Source organism: Theropithecus gelada, chromosome 18 (assembly GCF_003255815.1).
Source record: "Theropithecus gelada isolate Dixy chromosome 18, Tgel_1.0, whole genome shotgun sequence".
NCBI classification, from domain to species: domain Eukaryota; kingdom Metazoa; phylum Chordata; class Mammalia; order Primates; family Cercopithecidae; genus Theropithecus; species Theropithecus gelada.
This window is the reverse complement of record NC_037686.1, coordinates 13653615-13672048: the sequence shown is the minus strand read 5'-3', so window position 1 is coordinate 13672048 and position 18434 is coordinate 13653615. Positions and strand designations below refer to the sequence as shown.

The 18434-nt window shown below is 41.1% G+C and overlaps 1 protein-coding gene across 1 annotated transcript in view; it reads left to right on the top strand.

Annotated features, from left to right (window-relative positions):
* The window catches only part of ESCO1 (establishment of sister chromatid cohesion N-acetyltransferase 1), a 73804-nt gene that overhangs the window by 38444 nt on the left and 16926 nt on the right, over positions 1 to 18434 (top strand). The window contains exon 7 of the mRNA XM_025365703.1: positions 4125 to 4256. Within this exon, the coding sequence (XP_025221488.1) occupies positions 4125 to 4256 (132 nt within the window). The remainder of the gene's footprint in view (positions 1 to 4124; positions 4257 to 18434) is intronic.

The following is an 18434-nucleotide window of genomic DNA, read 5'->3' as shown; positions in this document are numbered from 1 at the left end:
TCTCTACTAAAAATACAAAAATTAGCCAGGCATGATTTCAGACTCCTGTAATCCCAGCTACTTGGGAATCTGAGGCAGGAGAGTTGGATGAACCTGGCAGGCGGAGGTTGCAGTGAGCTGAGATCGTGCCATTGCACTCCAGCCTGGGCAACAGAGTGAGATTGTGTCTCAGAAAAATATTCCTGGTGGCCGGGCGCGGTGGCTCAAGCCTATAATCGCAGCACTTTGGGAGGCCAAGATGGGCGGATCACGAGGTCAGGAGGTCGAGACCTTCCTGGCTAATACGGTGAAACCCCATCTCTACTAAAAAATACAAAAAACTAGCTGGGCAAGGTGGCGGGCACCTGTAGTCCCAGCTACTTGGGAGGCTGAGGCAGGAGAATGGCGTAAACCCGGGAGGCGCAGCTTGCAGTGAGCTGAGATCCAGCCACTGCACTCCAGCCTGGGTGACAGAGCGAGACTCTGTCTCAAAAAAAAAAAAAAAGAAAAAGAAAAATATTCCTGGTATTATTACAATCCCCTTCTTAAATAGTGACTCTGTCTTCTAACAGTAATTGTTTTCATACTTCTAGTTTCGTAACAAATTATGATACTTTATTTCACATCTGTTACTTTCTTAGATTTGTCATTTGATCACTACCTTCTTACAGTAGTTGATTTAAATGTTAAAATAACGTGGAATTTGGGCGCAGTGGCTCACGCCTGTAATCCCAGCACTTTGGGAGGCTGAGGCGGGCGGATCATGTGAGGTCAGTAGTTCGAGACCAGCCTGACCAACGTGGAGAAAGCCCATCTCTACTAAAAATACAAAATTAGCCGGGCATAATAACACATTCCTGTAATCCCAGCTACTTGGAAGGCTGAGAAAGGAGAATCCCATGAACTCGGGAGGTGGAGGTTGCGGTTGCGGTAAGCTGAGATCACGCCATTGCACTCCAGCCTGGGCAACAAGAGCGATGCTCCATCTCAAAAAAAAAAAAAAAAAAAATAGTAACATGGAACTTAATGTATAAAATGATTTTATTTATTTATTTATTTATTTATTTATTTTTATTTTTTTTTGAGACGGAGTCTTGCTCTCTCGCCTAGGCTGGAGTGCAGTGGCCGGATCTCAGCTCACTGCAAGCTCCGCCTCCCGGGTTCATGCCATTCTCCTGCCTCAGCCTCCCGAGTAGCTGGGACTACAGGCGCCCGCCACCTCGCCCGGCTAGTTTTTTGTATTTTTAGTAGAGACGGGGTTTCACCGTGTTAGCCAGGATGGTCTAGATCTCCTGACCTCGTGATCCGCCCGTCTCGGCCTCCCAAAGTGCTGGGATTACAGGCTTGAGCCACCGCGCCCGGCCTAAAATGATTTTAAATATCTGTATTGCAGAATACATTATTTTAAAATTACATTTTAAATTACAGGCAGATAAATTGGAAAAGAGATATTTTGATTGATTAAAAATCTAACTTGAAAGAGTGAATATAAAGAAATTAAGGCACCCAGAGTACTAGGAACATTTAATGTAGTTACAGTCAGCATAATCAGTAGAATTTTTTTTTTTTTTTTAAAGATAGGGTCTCACTCTGTCACCCAGGCTAAAGTGCAATGGCATGATCACAGCTCACTGCAGCTTCAGCCTCCCAGGCTTAAGTGATCCTCTCACCTCAGCCGGCTGAATAGCTGGGACTAAAAGACATGCATCACTACACACAGCTAATTGTTAATTTTTTTTTGTGTGTGTGTGAGATGGAGTCTCACTCTGTCACCCAGGCTGGAGTGCAGTGGCACAATCTTAGCTCACTGTAACCTCTGCCTCCTGAGTTCAAGCAACTCTTGTCTCAGCCTCCTTAGTAGCTGGGACTATAGGCGCATGCTGCCATGTCTGGCTAATTTTTGTATTTTTAGAGGTTTATTTGGCTTATGGTTCTGTGGGCTGGCATCTGCATTTTTAGTAGAGACGGGATTTTACCATGTTGGTCAGGCTGGTCTTGAATTCCTGACCTCAGGTGATCTGCCTGCCCAAAGTTCAGTGATTACAGGTGTGAGCCACCACGCCTGGTCTTAAAATTTTTGAGGGGCTGGGCGCCATGGCTCACGCCTGTAATCCCAGCACTTTAGGAGACCAAAGTGGGCGGATCACAAGGTCAGGAGATCAAGACCATCCTGGCTAACACAGTGAAATCCCCGTCTCTACTAAAAATACAAAAAATTAGCCAGGTGTGGTGGCAGGCGCAGGAGAATGGCATGAACCTGGGAGGCGGAGCTTGCACTGAGCCGAGATTGCACGCCACTGTGCTCCAGCCTGGGCGACAGAGTGAGACTCCATCTAAAATAAATAAATAAATAAATAAAAATTGTAGAGGAAAAAACTGTTGAGTACAGACTTATTTTGTTGTTGTTGTTGTGTTTTTTGTTTTTTTTTTTGAGATGGAGTCTTGCTCTGTCACCCAGGCTGGCGTGCAGTGGCATGATCTCGGCTCACTGCAACCTCTGCTTCCTGGGTTCAAGTGATTCTCCTGCCTCAGCCTCCCAAGTAGTTGGGGTTACAGGCACGCAGCACCATGCCTGGCTATTTGTTGTATTTTTGATAGAGATGGGGTTTCACCATGTTAGCCAGGCTGGTCTTGAACTCCTGACCTCGTGATCCAAAGTGCTGGGATTACAGGCGTGAGCCACCTCAGCTGGCCCCCCAGACTTTTAAGACATTAAAAAATTGAGTGAGTCAGGCGCGGTGGCTCAACGCCTGTAATCCTAGCACTTTGGGAGGCCGAGGCAGGTGGATCACCTGATGTCAGGAGTTGGAGACCAGCCTGGCCAACATGACGAAACCCGGTCTCTATTAAAAGATACAAAAATTAGCTGGCCTTGGTGGTGGGTGCCTGTAATCCCATCTACTCGGGTGGCAGGGCAAGACTCCGTCTCAAATTAAAAATAAAAATAAAAAAGAGTCTAGCTGGGTGCAGTGGCTTACACCTGTAATCCCAGCACTTTGGGAGGCTGAGGCAGGCAGATCGCTTGAGCTCAGTTCTAGACCAGCCTGGGCAACATGGTAAAATTCTCTCTCTACAAAAAATATAAAAATTAGCCAGGTGGCGAGGCATGGTGGCTCATGCCTGTAATCCTAGCACTTGGCGAGGCTGAGGCAGGTGGATCACCTGAGGTCAGGAGTTCAAGACCAACCTGGTCAACATGGTGAAACCCCATCTTTACTAAAAATACAAAGAATTAGCCAGGTGCAATGGCACGCTCTTGTAATCCCAGCTACTCGGGAGGCTCAGGCAGGAGAATCGCTTGAACCTGGGAGGCAGAGGTTGCAGTAGCTAAGATCGTGCCACTGCACTCCAGCCTGGGTGACAGAGTGGGACTTTTTCTCAAAACAAAAACAAACAAAAATTAGCCAGACATGGTGGCGCATGCCTGTAGTCCCAGTCTGGGTGACACAGTGAGACCCTGTATCAAAAAAACTTTTTCCTCTACATGCTAGTAGTATAATTATTACAAATATGAAATATATATTCTCATTCATAGAATATTTACTATTTGGGGCTTTAGGACTAAGTTTGTGATGTTAAAGCTATTTGTCAGTTTTTTTTTTTTTTTTTTTTTTTTTTTTTTTGAGACGGAGTCTCGCTCTGTCTCCCGGGCTGGAGTTGCAGTGGCCGGATCTCAGCTCACTGCAAGCTCCGCCTCCCGGGTTCATGCCATTCTCCTGCCTCAGCCTCCCGAGTAGCTGGGACTACAGGCGCCGCCACCTCGCCCGGCTAGTTTTTTGTATTTTTTAGTAGAGACGGGGTTTCACCGTGTTCACCAGGATGGTCTCGATCTCCTGACCTCGTGATCCACCCGTCTCGGCCTCCCAAAGTGCTGGGATTACAGGCTTGAGCCACCGCGCCCGGCCTATTTGTCAGTTTTTAAAAAATTGTTATATGCTATGGATCAGGTTACTAAAATGGAAACATTAATAAAATCACATGCAGATTTCAAAGATTAGCATGTAATTTTTAGTAATTAACATTGAATGTTATTCATTGTAGATTAAACAATTCTCACTTTATGCTCACACTATAGCCTTAGAGGCTGATGTTCCGGAATAATTCTTTTGGGAGGAAAAAAACTTTTGTATGTTTTTTATAAATAGGATGCAGGACAAAAAAGATTTGGAGCAGTTTCTTGTAATGTTTGTGGAATGCTGTATACAGCTTCAAATCCAGAAGATGAAACACAGCATCTGCTTTTCCACAACCAGTTTATAAGTGCTGTAAAATATGTGGTAAGTGGAATTTTGTGAATTCTAAAATGCAAAAATCAGATAATTAGGTCGGTCTCTTACTGAGATGAGTTGCCAAATTTAAATCACTGAAAAATGTATGTTTTTAAGAGACAATAATATGTACAAAGCACATGTAGTGTGTATACTGGCTTTTTAAAAACAAAGCCAAACATAAAAACCAGCTAATTTATTCTGACTGGTTTATGTTGTGGAATTTTGAATTTAAATTTTACTTTTCTGAAGTAGTGATTGTACTTGTCAGAAGTAATGTTATTTAACTTGTATTTTTTTAAAAAAAAATTTCCTTTGATTTCAATAATTATTTACTGTTGATAAATCTCTTTGATATTTATATTTCTTGGCACAGTTTTATATATGGAGTTTGATCGTGATAGGTATTATACCAAGTAGGTTGTTTGGAGATTTCCTTTATCTTCTCTTTGTTATCATGAGGGTTTTTCTTTATAAGATTAAAAAAGAAAAATTCTAGAAAATTAAGACCTCAGAATTTGTAGTATACTAAAAAAAAAAAATTCCCATAGAGTAAATCTGTTTTAGTACAAAATATATTTTTTAATGTAAGTGCATTTTAGACATAATGGGTATTATTTAATATTTGTGGAAATAGCAAAATTTTTTTAACAATTTTGAACCATTTCAGATATCTTGTGAAAATAGTAATTTAATTGAATTGCTGTTTACCCATATCTGAAATGGAATCTCTTTTTATTATATACATGTTACCTTCAGTACTGTACACTCACATTAATAAGACCTCCAGGATATCTGAACTGAGATCACCAATTCATTTCATGTAAATCTTTATATAGGTACCAGATACTGGATTATTTAAAGGTCTTTATTGGCCTCCCTTAAATTCATATGCTTGTATTAATACTTACCTTCGGTTGAAAGGTTTGTATTCATTATTTCATTCATCCACCTGCTACCCAGGATAGGGTGAGTTTTTACTTTTTTGGTTCTCTACCTCTGGTCATCCTTTATATTTCTTATTTCATCTGACTTTTCCACACACTCCCTCCTACCGCTTCACCAAATATAAGGTGCGTGGATATAGAATATCTATAGCTAGATACTGTTTTATCATTTGAAATTTGTACTTTTTCAATTTGACTATGTTAATATCCTTGCATTGTGAAAAAAAAATAATTCTATCAGGTAGCTAAATTATAGAATACTTCTAGGACAAAAATAGTTCAGTATATTTTATATACAAACCTCGTAGAGGAAGTTAGTTCAAGTAAATTCTACTCAGTGTACATTATTTAATTCTGGTGATCATTTAGTTTCCTGAAATTATAAAAACATTCGATTTCAAAGTCTTAATTCTTCACCTTAAGGAAAATTCTTAATTTCTGAGAGGAAGAGTAAATAAATAAATCTGGAAATATCTGCTCTACTCTTCCAAGATGCCAAGGGAAGTAGATTTGTGGAACAAGGTGAAGTCATCATCTTCCAAACAAATTCTGGCTCTCTTGCAAAGCTGCAAAGCAATGTAGCAACCTAGGAAAGATTATTTCCTGCCCCAGCCGGACCCCTCCTCCAACCCCCCCTTGATGGGACAGAGCCATGGGTTATTTTTTTTCATTTTTGAAATAAGCTCAAGAGAAGGAATTGAGTTTAGCTGTTGGCCATCCTTTGCTGTTATCAAGGTTGATATTCTTATCTTTTGCTGTTTTCAGATGTAGGTGTACATAGAGTCTAAGGAAGAGATTCTTCCAAAACATTGTGGTATTCCATAGTGTATGGAGAGAAGAAGAAAACGTACCTATCTTAAAGTTGTTCTGCTGTGATCACAGTTCTAGAATTTGGGTTGTGACTTTAAAACATTTATTGGGCTTTTCATTTTATGCCTTTCATAGACATTAAGTACTCACAAATGCTTGACAAAATATCTGATTTTATTTAATGCCAATTTTATCTGTTAGGTTTGTGTTTGTGAGAAGTATATAGAAGAAGTCATTTGGTGCTCTGGTGTTAATTCATGTTAAATGGACAATATCAGGAACTGGAAATAAAGTTTTGTTCTACTTAAGACTAAAAATAGAATAAATTAGAAATAACTAGTTTTACTTAAAATTTTCTTTTTTTTTTTTAAGACGGAGTCTCGCTCTGTCACCCAGGCTGGAGTGCGGTGGTGTGATCTTGGCTCACTGCCTCCTCCACCTCCTGGGTTCAAGCAGTTCTCCTGTCTCAACCTCCCAAGTAGCTGGGACTACAGGTGCACACCGCCATTCCCAGCTAATTTTTGTATGTTTAGTAGAGATGGGGTTTCACCGTGTTGGTCAGGCTGGTCTCAAACTCCTGACCTCAGGTGATCCACCCACCTCGGCCTCCCAAAATGTTGGAATTACAGGCGTGAACTACTGCGCCTGGCCAAAATTTTAATCAAACATTCTGTAGAAAAAAAAAGATAAATAGCTTTTTCTTTGGGTAAAATTTTTTTCCAGGCAGATTAATAATCTGATGACAATTGGAAATAGCTAAAAATCCTATTTTCAAAAGGTTAAAATGTAGATAATTTTTTCTTACCATATTCTTTCATTTTACCTCATCTGTGTGGCTGACACCATTTGGGGAAATGAATTTTATTTGACTTATTAGAAACTAGGAAGCAGCCGAGGCAACACGTGAAACCCCATCTGTACAAAAAAAAGTTAGCTGGGCATGGTGGCATGCGCCTGTAGTCCCAGTTTCTCAGCAGGGCTGAGGCAGGAGGATCACTTGAGCTTGGGAGGTTGACTTGAGCCCGGGAGGTTAAGGTGAGCCAAGATTGCACCACTGTCTGTGCGACAGAGCAGGACCCTGTTTCAGAAAAAAACAAAAAAAGCCCAAAAAACTATTTAGGAAGAAACCTCTTAATGCTTCAGGTGGAGCCTGGACTCTGGTTTAGACCTAGGAAACTACTTCAGTTTCCTTCCAGAACTAAGGTACCGTTCCCTAAAGATGTGAAGAGAAAGTACGAGTTCTCTCCCCTGGTGTGTTGAGCCACGTTGCAAGGCCAGGAAACTGCCAGAAACCTATCAGGAACTCAGCTATATTTTGAGCTTTTAGTAATGCTAAAGAACAATGTGTGGGTTCTTGGCAGAGAAAAACTCAGTCCTTTTTTCCTGTATTATCCTTTTTAACTCCTTTGAATTAATTCACATCTGAGTGAATGATGTGTGGAGGGCACTACTCTCTGGGCTATGCCCTTCAAGTTTAGGAACAAAGTCTGAAAGAAATGAAAACTAAAAGATCTAAGTAACCATTAAAGCAATAAATCAATATTAAATATTTAACTAAATCATATGTTAGCTTTGCAACTTAGAAGTGGTCAGAATCGTTTGTTTTCATAGACAGGAAAGAGTTAAGATTTGACTTTTAAAATGAACATAGTCATCTATGATTGGTAACAGTACAACTAAAGCAAGAGAAAGCTTAACATTTTTGTGAGGGTTAATGAGTAGATCTTTTTTACTGAATCAGGATTTTTGTGGATAATGAGACTAGAAAAATACAATCAAGTCAAATTGTGATACTTTGATTTTGAATGCTATATGGACTTTATTCTTTCTGTTCTTTTACATTTTGAAGAATCTTGAACATTTTGAATGGTAAAAATTTAAATAATGTTAAAACAATATTTTGAAGTGTAGGGAGATAATTAATATTTCAATGGCGTATATAGAGAGTAGTATACATATTAGGTGTGTATAGTGCCGAATTACTGTGACATTGGTAGAAATAGGAAAGAACATTGATGAGAAGCTTTGGAGAAAGAGTCGGCAATACCAGGCACAGTGGCTTACGCCTGTAATCCCAGCACTTTGGGAGGCCGAGGTGGGTGGATCACTTGAGACCAGGAGATCGAGACCAACCTGACCAACGTGGTGAAACCCCATCACTACTAAAAATACAAAAATTAGTCGGGTGTGGTGATTCGTACCTGTAATCCCAGCTACTCAGGAGGCTGAGGCAGGAGAATCGCTTGAGCCCAGGAGGCGGAAGTTGCAGTGAGCCGAGATCGCACCACTGTACTGCAGCCTGGGTAACAGAACGAGACTCCGTCTCAAGAAAAAAAAAAGAGAAAGAGTTGACAGATCTCTGATTGGCTACAGAGCTGTGCTATCCTGTGAAGTAGCCACTAGGCTACATGAAATTAAAAATGCTGTTCTTCAGTCATACTATCCAGTGCTTAAAAGCCACACATTTCTAGATGCTACTGTGTTATGTGGTGTATATATAGAATGTTTACATCATCACACAGATCGTTCTCTTGGATGGCGCTGCTACAGAAAGCTGAGGAAAGAAGTTACGTGTGATTAAATTTTTGATTTAGGGAAACCATGATCCAGTAACTCTTGTTTAACCTTTTATTTTTTTTTATGTGAAATTTGAGTACATATAATTTAATTCTGTATACTTTTTCTTTATTTCTTTTCAGTATGATTAGGAAAAAGAGGAAACTGGGCATTAGAGAAAAGATAGTAGTAGAGCAGGATTAGAGTTTTTTTTTTTCTGATTTTTAAATTTTATTTTTATTTTGAGTCAGGATCTTACTCTGTTGTTCAGGCCGGAGTGCAGTGGCGCAATTATAGCTCACTGCAGCCTCAAACTCCTGGGCTCCAACAATCCTCCCACATCAGCCTCCTGAATATCCGGCACTACAGTTGTGTGCCACCATGCCTGGCTAATTTTTGTATTTTTTGTAGAGACAGAGTTTCACCATGTTGCCCAGACTGGTCTCGAACTCCTGAGCTCAAACTATCTGCCCATCTTGAGTTCCCAAAGTGCTGGGATTATAGGTGTGAGCCACTGTGCCCAGCCTGTTTTATTTTTTTGAGACAGGGTTTTGCTGTGTTGCCCAGGCTGGAATGCAGTGGTGCTATCATAGCTCATTGTAACCTCAAACTCCTGGGCTGAATCTTCCTGTCTCAGCCTCCTGCTGCATAGCTAGGACTATAGGCACAGGCCACCAGGCCTGGCTAATTTTTCTTTTTCCTTTTGGGACAGTGTCTTGCTCTGTCACCTAGGGTGTAGTGCAGGGGCACAATCTTGGCTCACTGCAGCCTCAACCTCCTGGGCTCAAGCGATCTTCCTGCCTCACCCTCCTGAGTAGCTGGCACTACAGGCGAGTGCCACCACACCTGGCTAATTTTTAAGTTTTTTGTAGAGATGGGGTTTGGTTTTGTTGCCTAGGGTGCTGAGATTGTGGGTGTGAGCCACCACGCCTGGCCTAGACCTGTTTTAGATCTGCAACAAAATTGAGCAGATAGTACAGAGAGTTCCCATGTACTCCTTAATTCCACACATGTACAGACTCCCTCACTATCAACATCCCTTTTCATAGTGGTACATTTGTTACAATTTATGAACCTGCATTGACACATCATTATTTCCCAGAGTATGTATTTCATATTAGGATTTTCTCGTATATTCTGTGGGTTTTGAGAAATGTATAATGACATGTATTCACCATTATGGTATCATGCAGAATAGTTCCACTGTGCTAAAAATTCTGCTTTGCTTATTTACCCCTTCTTCCTACCTTAACCCCTGCCAACCACTGGTCTTTTTAATGTCTCCGTAGTTTTACCTTTTCTAGAATGTCAGAGTTGGAATAATATACCATGTAGCCTTTTCTGATGGGCTTTTTTCACTTAGTAATATGCACTTAAACATCTCCCATGTCTTTATTTAGTAAGTTAGTTAGTTTGAGATGAAGTCTTGCTCTGTCACACAGGCTGGAGTGCAGTGGCGTGATCTCTGCTCACTGCAACCTCCATTTCCCAGGTTCAAGTAGTTCTGCTCAACCTCCCGAGTAACTGGGACTACAGGCATGTGCCACCACATCCGGCTAATTTTTTATTTTTTATTTTATTTTATTTTATTTATTTTTTTGAGATGGACTCTCACTTCTGTCCCCCAGACTGGAGTGCAGTGGCGTGATCTCTGCTCACTGCAAACTTCACCTCTCGGATTCAAGCAGTTCTCTGCCTCAGCCTCCTAAGTAGCTGTGACTGCAGTTGTGCACCACCACTCCTGGCTAATTTTTGTATTTTTTGTAGAGACAGGGTTTCACCATGTTGGCCAGGCTAGTTTTGAACTTCTGACCTCAAATGATCTGTCCCCTCAGCCTCCCAAAGTGCTGGGATTCCAGGTGTGAGCCACCACGCCCGGCCTAATTTTTTATTTTAATTTTTTTAGTAGAGATGGAGTTTCACCGTGTTGGCCAGGCTGGTCTTGAACTCCTGACCTCAAGTGATCCACCTGCCTCGGGCTCCCAAATTGTTGGGATTACAGGCATGAGCCCCTGAGCTGGGCTCCCATGTCTTTTTATGGCTTTGAAAGCCCATTTCTTTTTAGCTCTGTGTGATATTCCGTTGTCTGGTTGTATCATAGTTTATCCATTCACCTACTGCAGGATATCTTGGTTGCTTCAAAGTCTGGCAATTATGAATAAAGCTGCTGTGTACAGGTTTTTGTGAGGACATGTTTTCAGCCCTTGATGGTAAATACCAAGAAGCTTGATTGCTGGATCGTATGGTAAGAGTGTGTTTAGTTTTGTAAGAAACTGCCAGGCTCTCTTCCAAAGTTGCTGTATTATTTTGCATTTCTACCAACAATTAATGAGAGTTTGCCTTGCTTCATATCCTCACCAGCATTTGGTGTTATCAGTGTTCTGGGTTTTGGCCTTTCTAATAGGCTTGTAGTGGTATGTTACTGTTTTAATTTGCATTTTCTATTAATATATGATACAGAATATTTTTCATGTGCTTATTTTCCATTTGTATATCTTCTTAGGTGAAATCCTTTGCCCATTTTTTATTTTATTTATTTTAATTTTAATTTTTTAATCAGGCTGTTCTCTTATTGAGTTTTAAGAGTTCTTTGGGTATTTTGGGTAACAGTTTTGTGTGTGTTTGTGTTTTTGTTTGTTTGTTTGTTTTTTGAGATGGAGTTTCATTCTTGTTGCCCAGGCTGGAGTGCAATAGTGCAATCTCAGCTCACTGCAACCTCCGCCTCTCGGGTTCAAGCGATTCTCCTGCCTCAGATTCCCGAGTAGCTGGGATTGCCAGCATTCACCACCATGCCTAGCTAATTTTGTATTTTTAGTAGAGACAGGGTTTCTCCGTGTTGGTCAGGCTGGTCTCGAACTCCTGACCTCAGGTGATTCACCCGCCTCAGCTTTCCAAAGTGCTGGGATTACAGGCGTGAGCCCCCGTGCCCAACCAGGTTAACAGTTTTTAAATCAGATGTTTATTTTGTAAGTATTTTCTTCCAGCCTGTAGCTTGTCTTCTCATTCTCTTAACAGTATCTTTTTCAAAAAAAAAATTTTTTTTTTTTTAAATAAAAATAGAAATGGAGTGTTGCTGTGTCATCCTAGCTTGTTTCAAACTCCTGGGTGCAAGTGATCCACCTGCCTTGGCCTCCCAAAGTGCTGGATTACAAGCAAGAACCACCGTGCCCAGTCCGAAAAATACTTTTTATTATACGCTTTTTCTTTTTTGAGACAAAGTTGTGCTCTGTCACCCAGACTGGAATGCAGTGGTGTGATCAGTGCTCACTCTATCCTTGACCTCCTGGGCTCAAGCAATCATACTATCTTAGCCTTCCTAGTAGCTGGGACCACAAGGGTACACCACCGTGCTTGACTAATTTTTAAATTTTTTGTAGAGATGAAGTTTCCCTGTATTGCCCAGGTTGGTCACAAACTCCTGGGCTCAATCAGTTCTCTTGCCTCTGCCTCCCAATGTGTTGGGATTACAGGTGTGAGCCACCATGCCTGGCTAATGGTATCTTTTAAAGAGCAGACATTTTAAATTTTAATGGAGTCCAGTTTATCAGTTATTTCTGTCATAAATTGTGCCTTTGGTATACTTAAAATGTCATTGCCATACCCAAGGTCATCTAGTTTTTCTCCTTTGTTATCTTATATTTCTGCATTTTATGTTTAGATCCATTTTGAGTTAATTTTTGTGAGGGATGCAAGGTCTGTGTTTAGGTTACTTTTACATATAAATGTCCAGTTCAGCACCATTTGTTGGCTATCTTTTCTCCATTATATTGCCTTTGCTCTTATATCAAAGATCAGTTGACTATTTTTATGTGAGTCTATTTCTGGGCTCTCTGTCCTGTTTCATCGATCTATTGTTTCACCAATACCACTGTATTAGTCCGTTCTCATGCTACTATAAAGAACTGCCTGAGGCTGGGTAATTTATAAAGGAAAGAGGTTTAATTAACCCACAGTTCTGCGTGGCTAGGAAGGCCTTAGGAAACTTACAATCATTGCAGAAGGGGAAGCAGATTTGTCCTTCTTCACATGGTGGCAGGAGAGAGAAGTGCCGAGCAAAGAGGGGGGAAAACCTTCCCTTATAAAACCATCAGATCTTGTGAGAACTCACTATCTCAAGAACAGCAGCTTGGGGGTAACTACCCCCATGCTTGATAACTAGTCTTACAGTAAGTTTTGAAATTGGATAGTGTCAGTCCTCCAACTTTGTTGTTCTCCTTCAATTTTGTGTTGGCTATTCTAAGTCTTTTCCCTCTCAGTACAAATTGTAGAACTAGTTTGTCAATATCTACAAAATAGCTTGCTGGAATTTTTTTAGGATTGCATTGAATCTATAGATGAAATCAGGAAGAACTGACCTTTTAACAATATTGAGTCTTCCTATCTGGTTTTGTAAATTTTTATTGTACGTTGGAGATTGTGTGTGAAGAAATAGTAGAGACTGAAGTAGATAGTATCCTTTCCCTTACCCATGAGCGCTTTCTCTTTTCTTTTGTCAGTTAACTATGGTGAGGGGCTGATTGCTTAGATCTAATTAAAAATTGAACTGGGTCAGGTCAGAGTTGGGTTTGAAACTTTAGTTTTCTGTTCTAGTATTAGGTGTCTCTCTGCAACTGAGATTGGGGATCTAAGCTCCACACAACACTAAAACTCTCTATACCTTGCAGCCCAACTGTACAGTTGTCCCATGGGAGAGAGTTGGTAGATCATTATTGCTGTATTTGGAATTTCTTCAGATTTCAGACTGCCATGCCAGGCCACATAATTCTGGTTGGTTTCTCTTCGTTCCAGCAAGAGACTTTACTCCTTGTTCTCTGTCTGTTGGTGGCTTGCTTGTTCACCCATGCTTCCAGACTTGGTCAACATCTTATGGTTAAAAATGGCTACTGGTCTCTGCTCACTTAGGAAGGACTGGTTCATCTCTGAAAATCAGTTCATTTAGACATTTTGTTTCTACACCTTTTCAGTGTCTTTTAAAAAACACATGCTTTTTCTTTTCTTTTTCTTTTTTTTGAGACGGAATCTCGCTCTGTCGCCCAGGCTGGAGTGCAGTGGCACCGTCCTGGCTCACTGCAAGCTCCGCTTCCCGGTTTCACACCATTCTCCTGCCTCAGCCTCCCAAGTAGCTGGGACTACAGGCGCCCACCACCATGCCTGGCTAATTTTTTGTATTTTTAGTAGAGGTGGGGTTTCACTGTTTTAGCCAGGATGGTCTCGATCTCCTGACCTCGTGATCTGCCTGTCTCGGCCTCCCAAAGTGCTGGGATTACAGGCGTGAGCCACCGTGCCCAGCCAACACATGCTCTTTCATTTATTGAGTGTTTTCTTATTACAACAGATACAGTGATCTTTTGTGACCTCTTTTATCCTAATTGGGAGCAGAACTCCCAGAGATGTACATTGTGATAACATTTTTCAGTAATAGACTTGTTGGCTTTGTTTAATTTTGGCTGTAGAGGTTGAGTGGAATTTGGACCATGAGTCTTTTAAAGTCATAAGCAATACCGATGAACCCAATGTATTTGCTAAGTCCAAATGACCTTTGAGATGAGATTTACATCGAATCAAGTATTTCTTATATACTGGGATATTGTTACTACCAGTTGAAAAGTGCTTAATATGTGAATCCTAATAAAGAGATTTTTAGGATTCTTTAATATTTGAAGATGACAGAAGAGAAAAAAGTATCGTAATTCTTCCCATTTGACTTTTTATTGGGTCTGACTCAGGCATATCTTGTGAGAAATGTTCATGTAGTCTTAAGGTTTAGATGTTATAGTAGAAGTTCACTTAATCATCGTAATGGGAAAATTGGGTCAGTTAACGAAATAATATCTGATTATCTAAAAAGTTGATGACTGTTGGTTATTAACTGACCCAGTTCTCCCAATTATGTTAAGTTGCTGAGACTCTTTTCCTTGTTCTTTGCATGTTGCAGGCTTGCTTGTTCACCCATGCTTCCTAGACATAGTCAACATCTTAGGGTTAAAAATGGCTACTGGTGTCTGCTCACTTAGGAAGGGCTGGTTCATTTCTGAAAATCAGTTCATTTAGACATTTTGTTTCTATACCTTTTCAGTGTCTTTAAAACACATGCTTTTTCATTTATTGGGTGTTTTCTTACTACAATAGGCACAGTAATATTTTTTGTGACCTTGTTTGTTTGTTTTTTTTTTTTTTGAGATGGAGTCTCTCTGTTGCCCAGGCTGGAGTGCAGTGGCATGATCTTGGCTCACTGCAGCCTCTGTCTCCTGGGTTCAAGCAGTTCTTGTGCCTCAGCCTCCCAAGTAGCTGGGATTACAGGCATGTGCCACCACGCCCAGCTAATTTTTGTATTTTTAGTAGAGACAGGGTTTCAGCACATTGGCGAGGCTGGTCTTGAACTCCTGACCTCAGGTAATCCACCTGCCTCGGCCTCCGAAAGTGCTGAAATCACAGGTGTGAGCCACCGTGCCCGGCCTTTGACCTTCTTTATCCTAGTTGGGAGCAGAACTCCCAAATACATACATTGAAACCAACCTGACCAACATGGTGAAACCCCATCTCTACTGAAAATACAAAAATTAACCGGGTGTGATGGTGTCTGCCTATAATCCCAGCTACTTGGGAGGCTGAGGCATGAGAATCGCTTGAATCCTGGAGGCGGAGATTGCAGTGAGCTGATACCGTGCCACTGCACTCCTGCCTGGGCAACAGAATGAGACTCTGTCTCAAAAAAAAAAAAAAAAAAAAGTCTGGAGGTGTGTCATGTCAGGGTGGTTCCATCTAGCAGTTCAATAATGTCATCATGAATGCTGGCCATTTCTCATTCAGCACTCTGCTGTCCTTAGTGTGTTGACTCTTGTGCTTCACGGTTGTAACATCATGGTCCTAAAGTAGATTTCTGCAGTCCAGATACCGTATTCAGGGTCAAAGCAGGAATGCTGGGTGAGATGGGTACTCAGATGGCATTTTGGGGTTTGTTTTCTTTTTAGAGATAGGGTCTCAAAAATTAGAGTGGGGTTTTATGTTAAGAAACAGCCTTTACAAGCAAGTTGTATTAAATGATTCTACTTCTAGGACACTATCTTATGGAAATGCAGTTTTTGAGATCAAAGTACTGGAATTAATGGTTAAAAGACCCAGACACATTGATCCTTCAGAAAACTCTGTAGCTCTTAATAAGGAGGGAATAGATTTATATTTCTTTCCTTTTTTTTTTTTTTTTCCCTAAGATACAGGGTCTTGCTCTGTTGGCCAGGCTGGAGTGCGGTGGTACAATGAGCTCACTGTTGCCTTGAACTCCTTGGCTCAGGGGATCCTCCTGCCTGAGTCTCCACAGTAGCTGGGACTACAAGCATGTGTCACCATGCCCAGTTGATTATTTTACTTTTTGTAGAGATAAGGTCTTGCTTTGTTGCCCGGGCTTGTCTCAAACTTCTGGCCTGCCTTGGCCTCCCAAAGTGCTGGGATTACAGGGGTGAGATACCATGCCTGGCCAATTTTTAAATTTTTAAATTTTTTTTGAGATGGATATTGCTATGTTGGCCTGGTGGTCTTGAAATTCCGGTTTCAAGCAACCCTCCCACCTTGGCCTCCCAAAGTGCTGGGATTACAGTCATGATACACCACCCTCCTCGCCTTTTTATTTTTGCTTTTTGAGACAGGGTCTTAACTTGGTCACCCAGGCTGGAGTGCAGTGGCGCAATCATGGCTCATTGCAGCTCAACTTCTCAGGCTCAAGCAATCCTCCTGCCTCAGCCTCCTGAGTAGCTGAGACTATAGGCATGTGCCGTCACACTCAGCTAATTTTTCTACTTTTTTGTAGAGACAGGGTCCCACTATGTTGCCCAGGCTTGTCTCAGACTCCTGGGCTCAAGCAATTGTTTGGTCTGCCAAAGTGTTGAGATCACAGGTGAATCACTGTGCCTGGCCTGCCTCTATTTTTTAGTTCTTAGCATTCCCACCACCAAGAATGCCATCCCATTTTTATACATGCCTTTCAATCCCAGGGAAATACCTTCTTTTCTTTTTTTCTTTTCTTTTTTTTTTTTTGAGACGGAACCTCGCTCTGTTGCCCAGGCTGGAGTGCAGTGGCACAATCTCAGCTCACTGCAAGCTCCGCCTCCCGGGTTCACACCATTCTCCTGCCTCAGCCTCCCGAGTAGCTGGGACTACAGGCGCCCGCCACCACACCCGGCTAATTTTTTGTATTTTTAGTAGAGATGGGATTTCACTGTGTTAGCCAGTATAGTCTGGATCTCCTGACCTCGTGATCTGCCTGCCTTAGCCTCCCAAAGTCTTGGGATTACAGGCATGAGCCACTGCGCCCAGTCGGAAATACATTCTTTTCTATGAACATTTTTCTTTTATTCCTCTCTTATCCCCATAAGAGTTTTCTCTATCCTCTTAAAACTTATTTTAACACTTTGCTTACGTTATTTTGCCTTTTCTTACAGGTTCCTGCTTCAATTTGATAGTTGTTTCTTTGAGAATTAAGAAATATATTAAATATACGTATTGATAGACTGATTTTCAATTCAGAAACGTTGAAGTATAATGAATAAAGCTTATTTTAGAATCAAGAAAAACTTCCTTTCAAGCGTATACTTCATTGCACTTTGTATTAAAGACATTTGTATACTATAGTTTCTCCTATTAGATTTATAAGATTCTTGAGGTCAGTGTGGCATAGTAGAAAAGAAGGCTTAAACTATAGAGATGTGGTTTCCTAATGAGCCATTTACTAGTTGTATGACCATAGCATATTAACTCTTTTTCTCTTTAGTTTTTTTTTTTCAAATCTGTAAGCAATGACAGCAATATCTTATGTGATAATTTTTTCTGAGGCTTATTTATTTCTTAAATGTTTATTAACTGTTGACCTTGTTTTTAAAAATTATTATAAAGATCTTTTATGTAAGTTCACAGATCAGTGCGAGGGACAATGGGTAAACATTTAAATAGTGTGGAAAATGCTACAGTAGTATTTTAGGATATACAGGGTACTATATAGAGCATAGAGCAAGGACGTATGACAAAGATTGGAAAAGTCAGGTTAGCACTTAATAAATTCAGAAAGGGTAAGTAGAAATCCCTTGAGCTCAGAAGGGTATAGAGCAAAGGCATATCAGGCCAAGAGAGCAGCATGTGAAAGGTCAGACAAATATTTCATTATGATTTGTGACTGTGTTGTATTGGAAAAGCTGCAAGAGATAAGGCTGAAAGAGGTAGATGGGGGACCAGATCATGAATGACCTTGTAAGGCATGAAGGCATTGAAGATTTAAAAACCTAAACCAGCCAGGCACGATGGCTCACACCTTTAATCCTGGCACTTTGGGAGGCCAGGGCGGGAGGATCACTTGAGCTCAGGAGTTTGAGACGAGCCTGGGCAACATGGCAAAACCCTGTCTCTACAAAAAATAGAAAAATCACCTGGGTGTTCGGGTGCATGCCTGAGGTCCCAGCTACTTGGGAGGCTGACTTGGGAGAGTTGCTTGAGCCTAGGAGGTTGAAGCTGCATTGAGGCATGATTGTACCACTGCACTCCAGCCAGGGCAACAGAGTGAGACCCTGTCTCAAAACCAAAACCAAAACCTGCTAAACCAACTAAAATGCTTAGTTGCTGTAATGATCAGAACTGTTATTTATTGAGTACACATTATTGTGCTAGGCCCAGTGGTCAACATTTTATAGTGTTTTCTCATTTAGCTTCTCAGTAGTTTTCTGTTTTTTGTTTTGTTTTTATTTGTTTTTGGTGGTTTTGGTTAGAGCAGGGTTTCACCATGCTGCTCTTAACAGGCTGGTCTAGAGCTCCTGGGCTCAAGTGATCCTCCTTCCTCTACCTCTCAAAGTGTGGATTATAGGTGTGAGCCACTGCACCAGGCCTGTTTTTA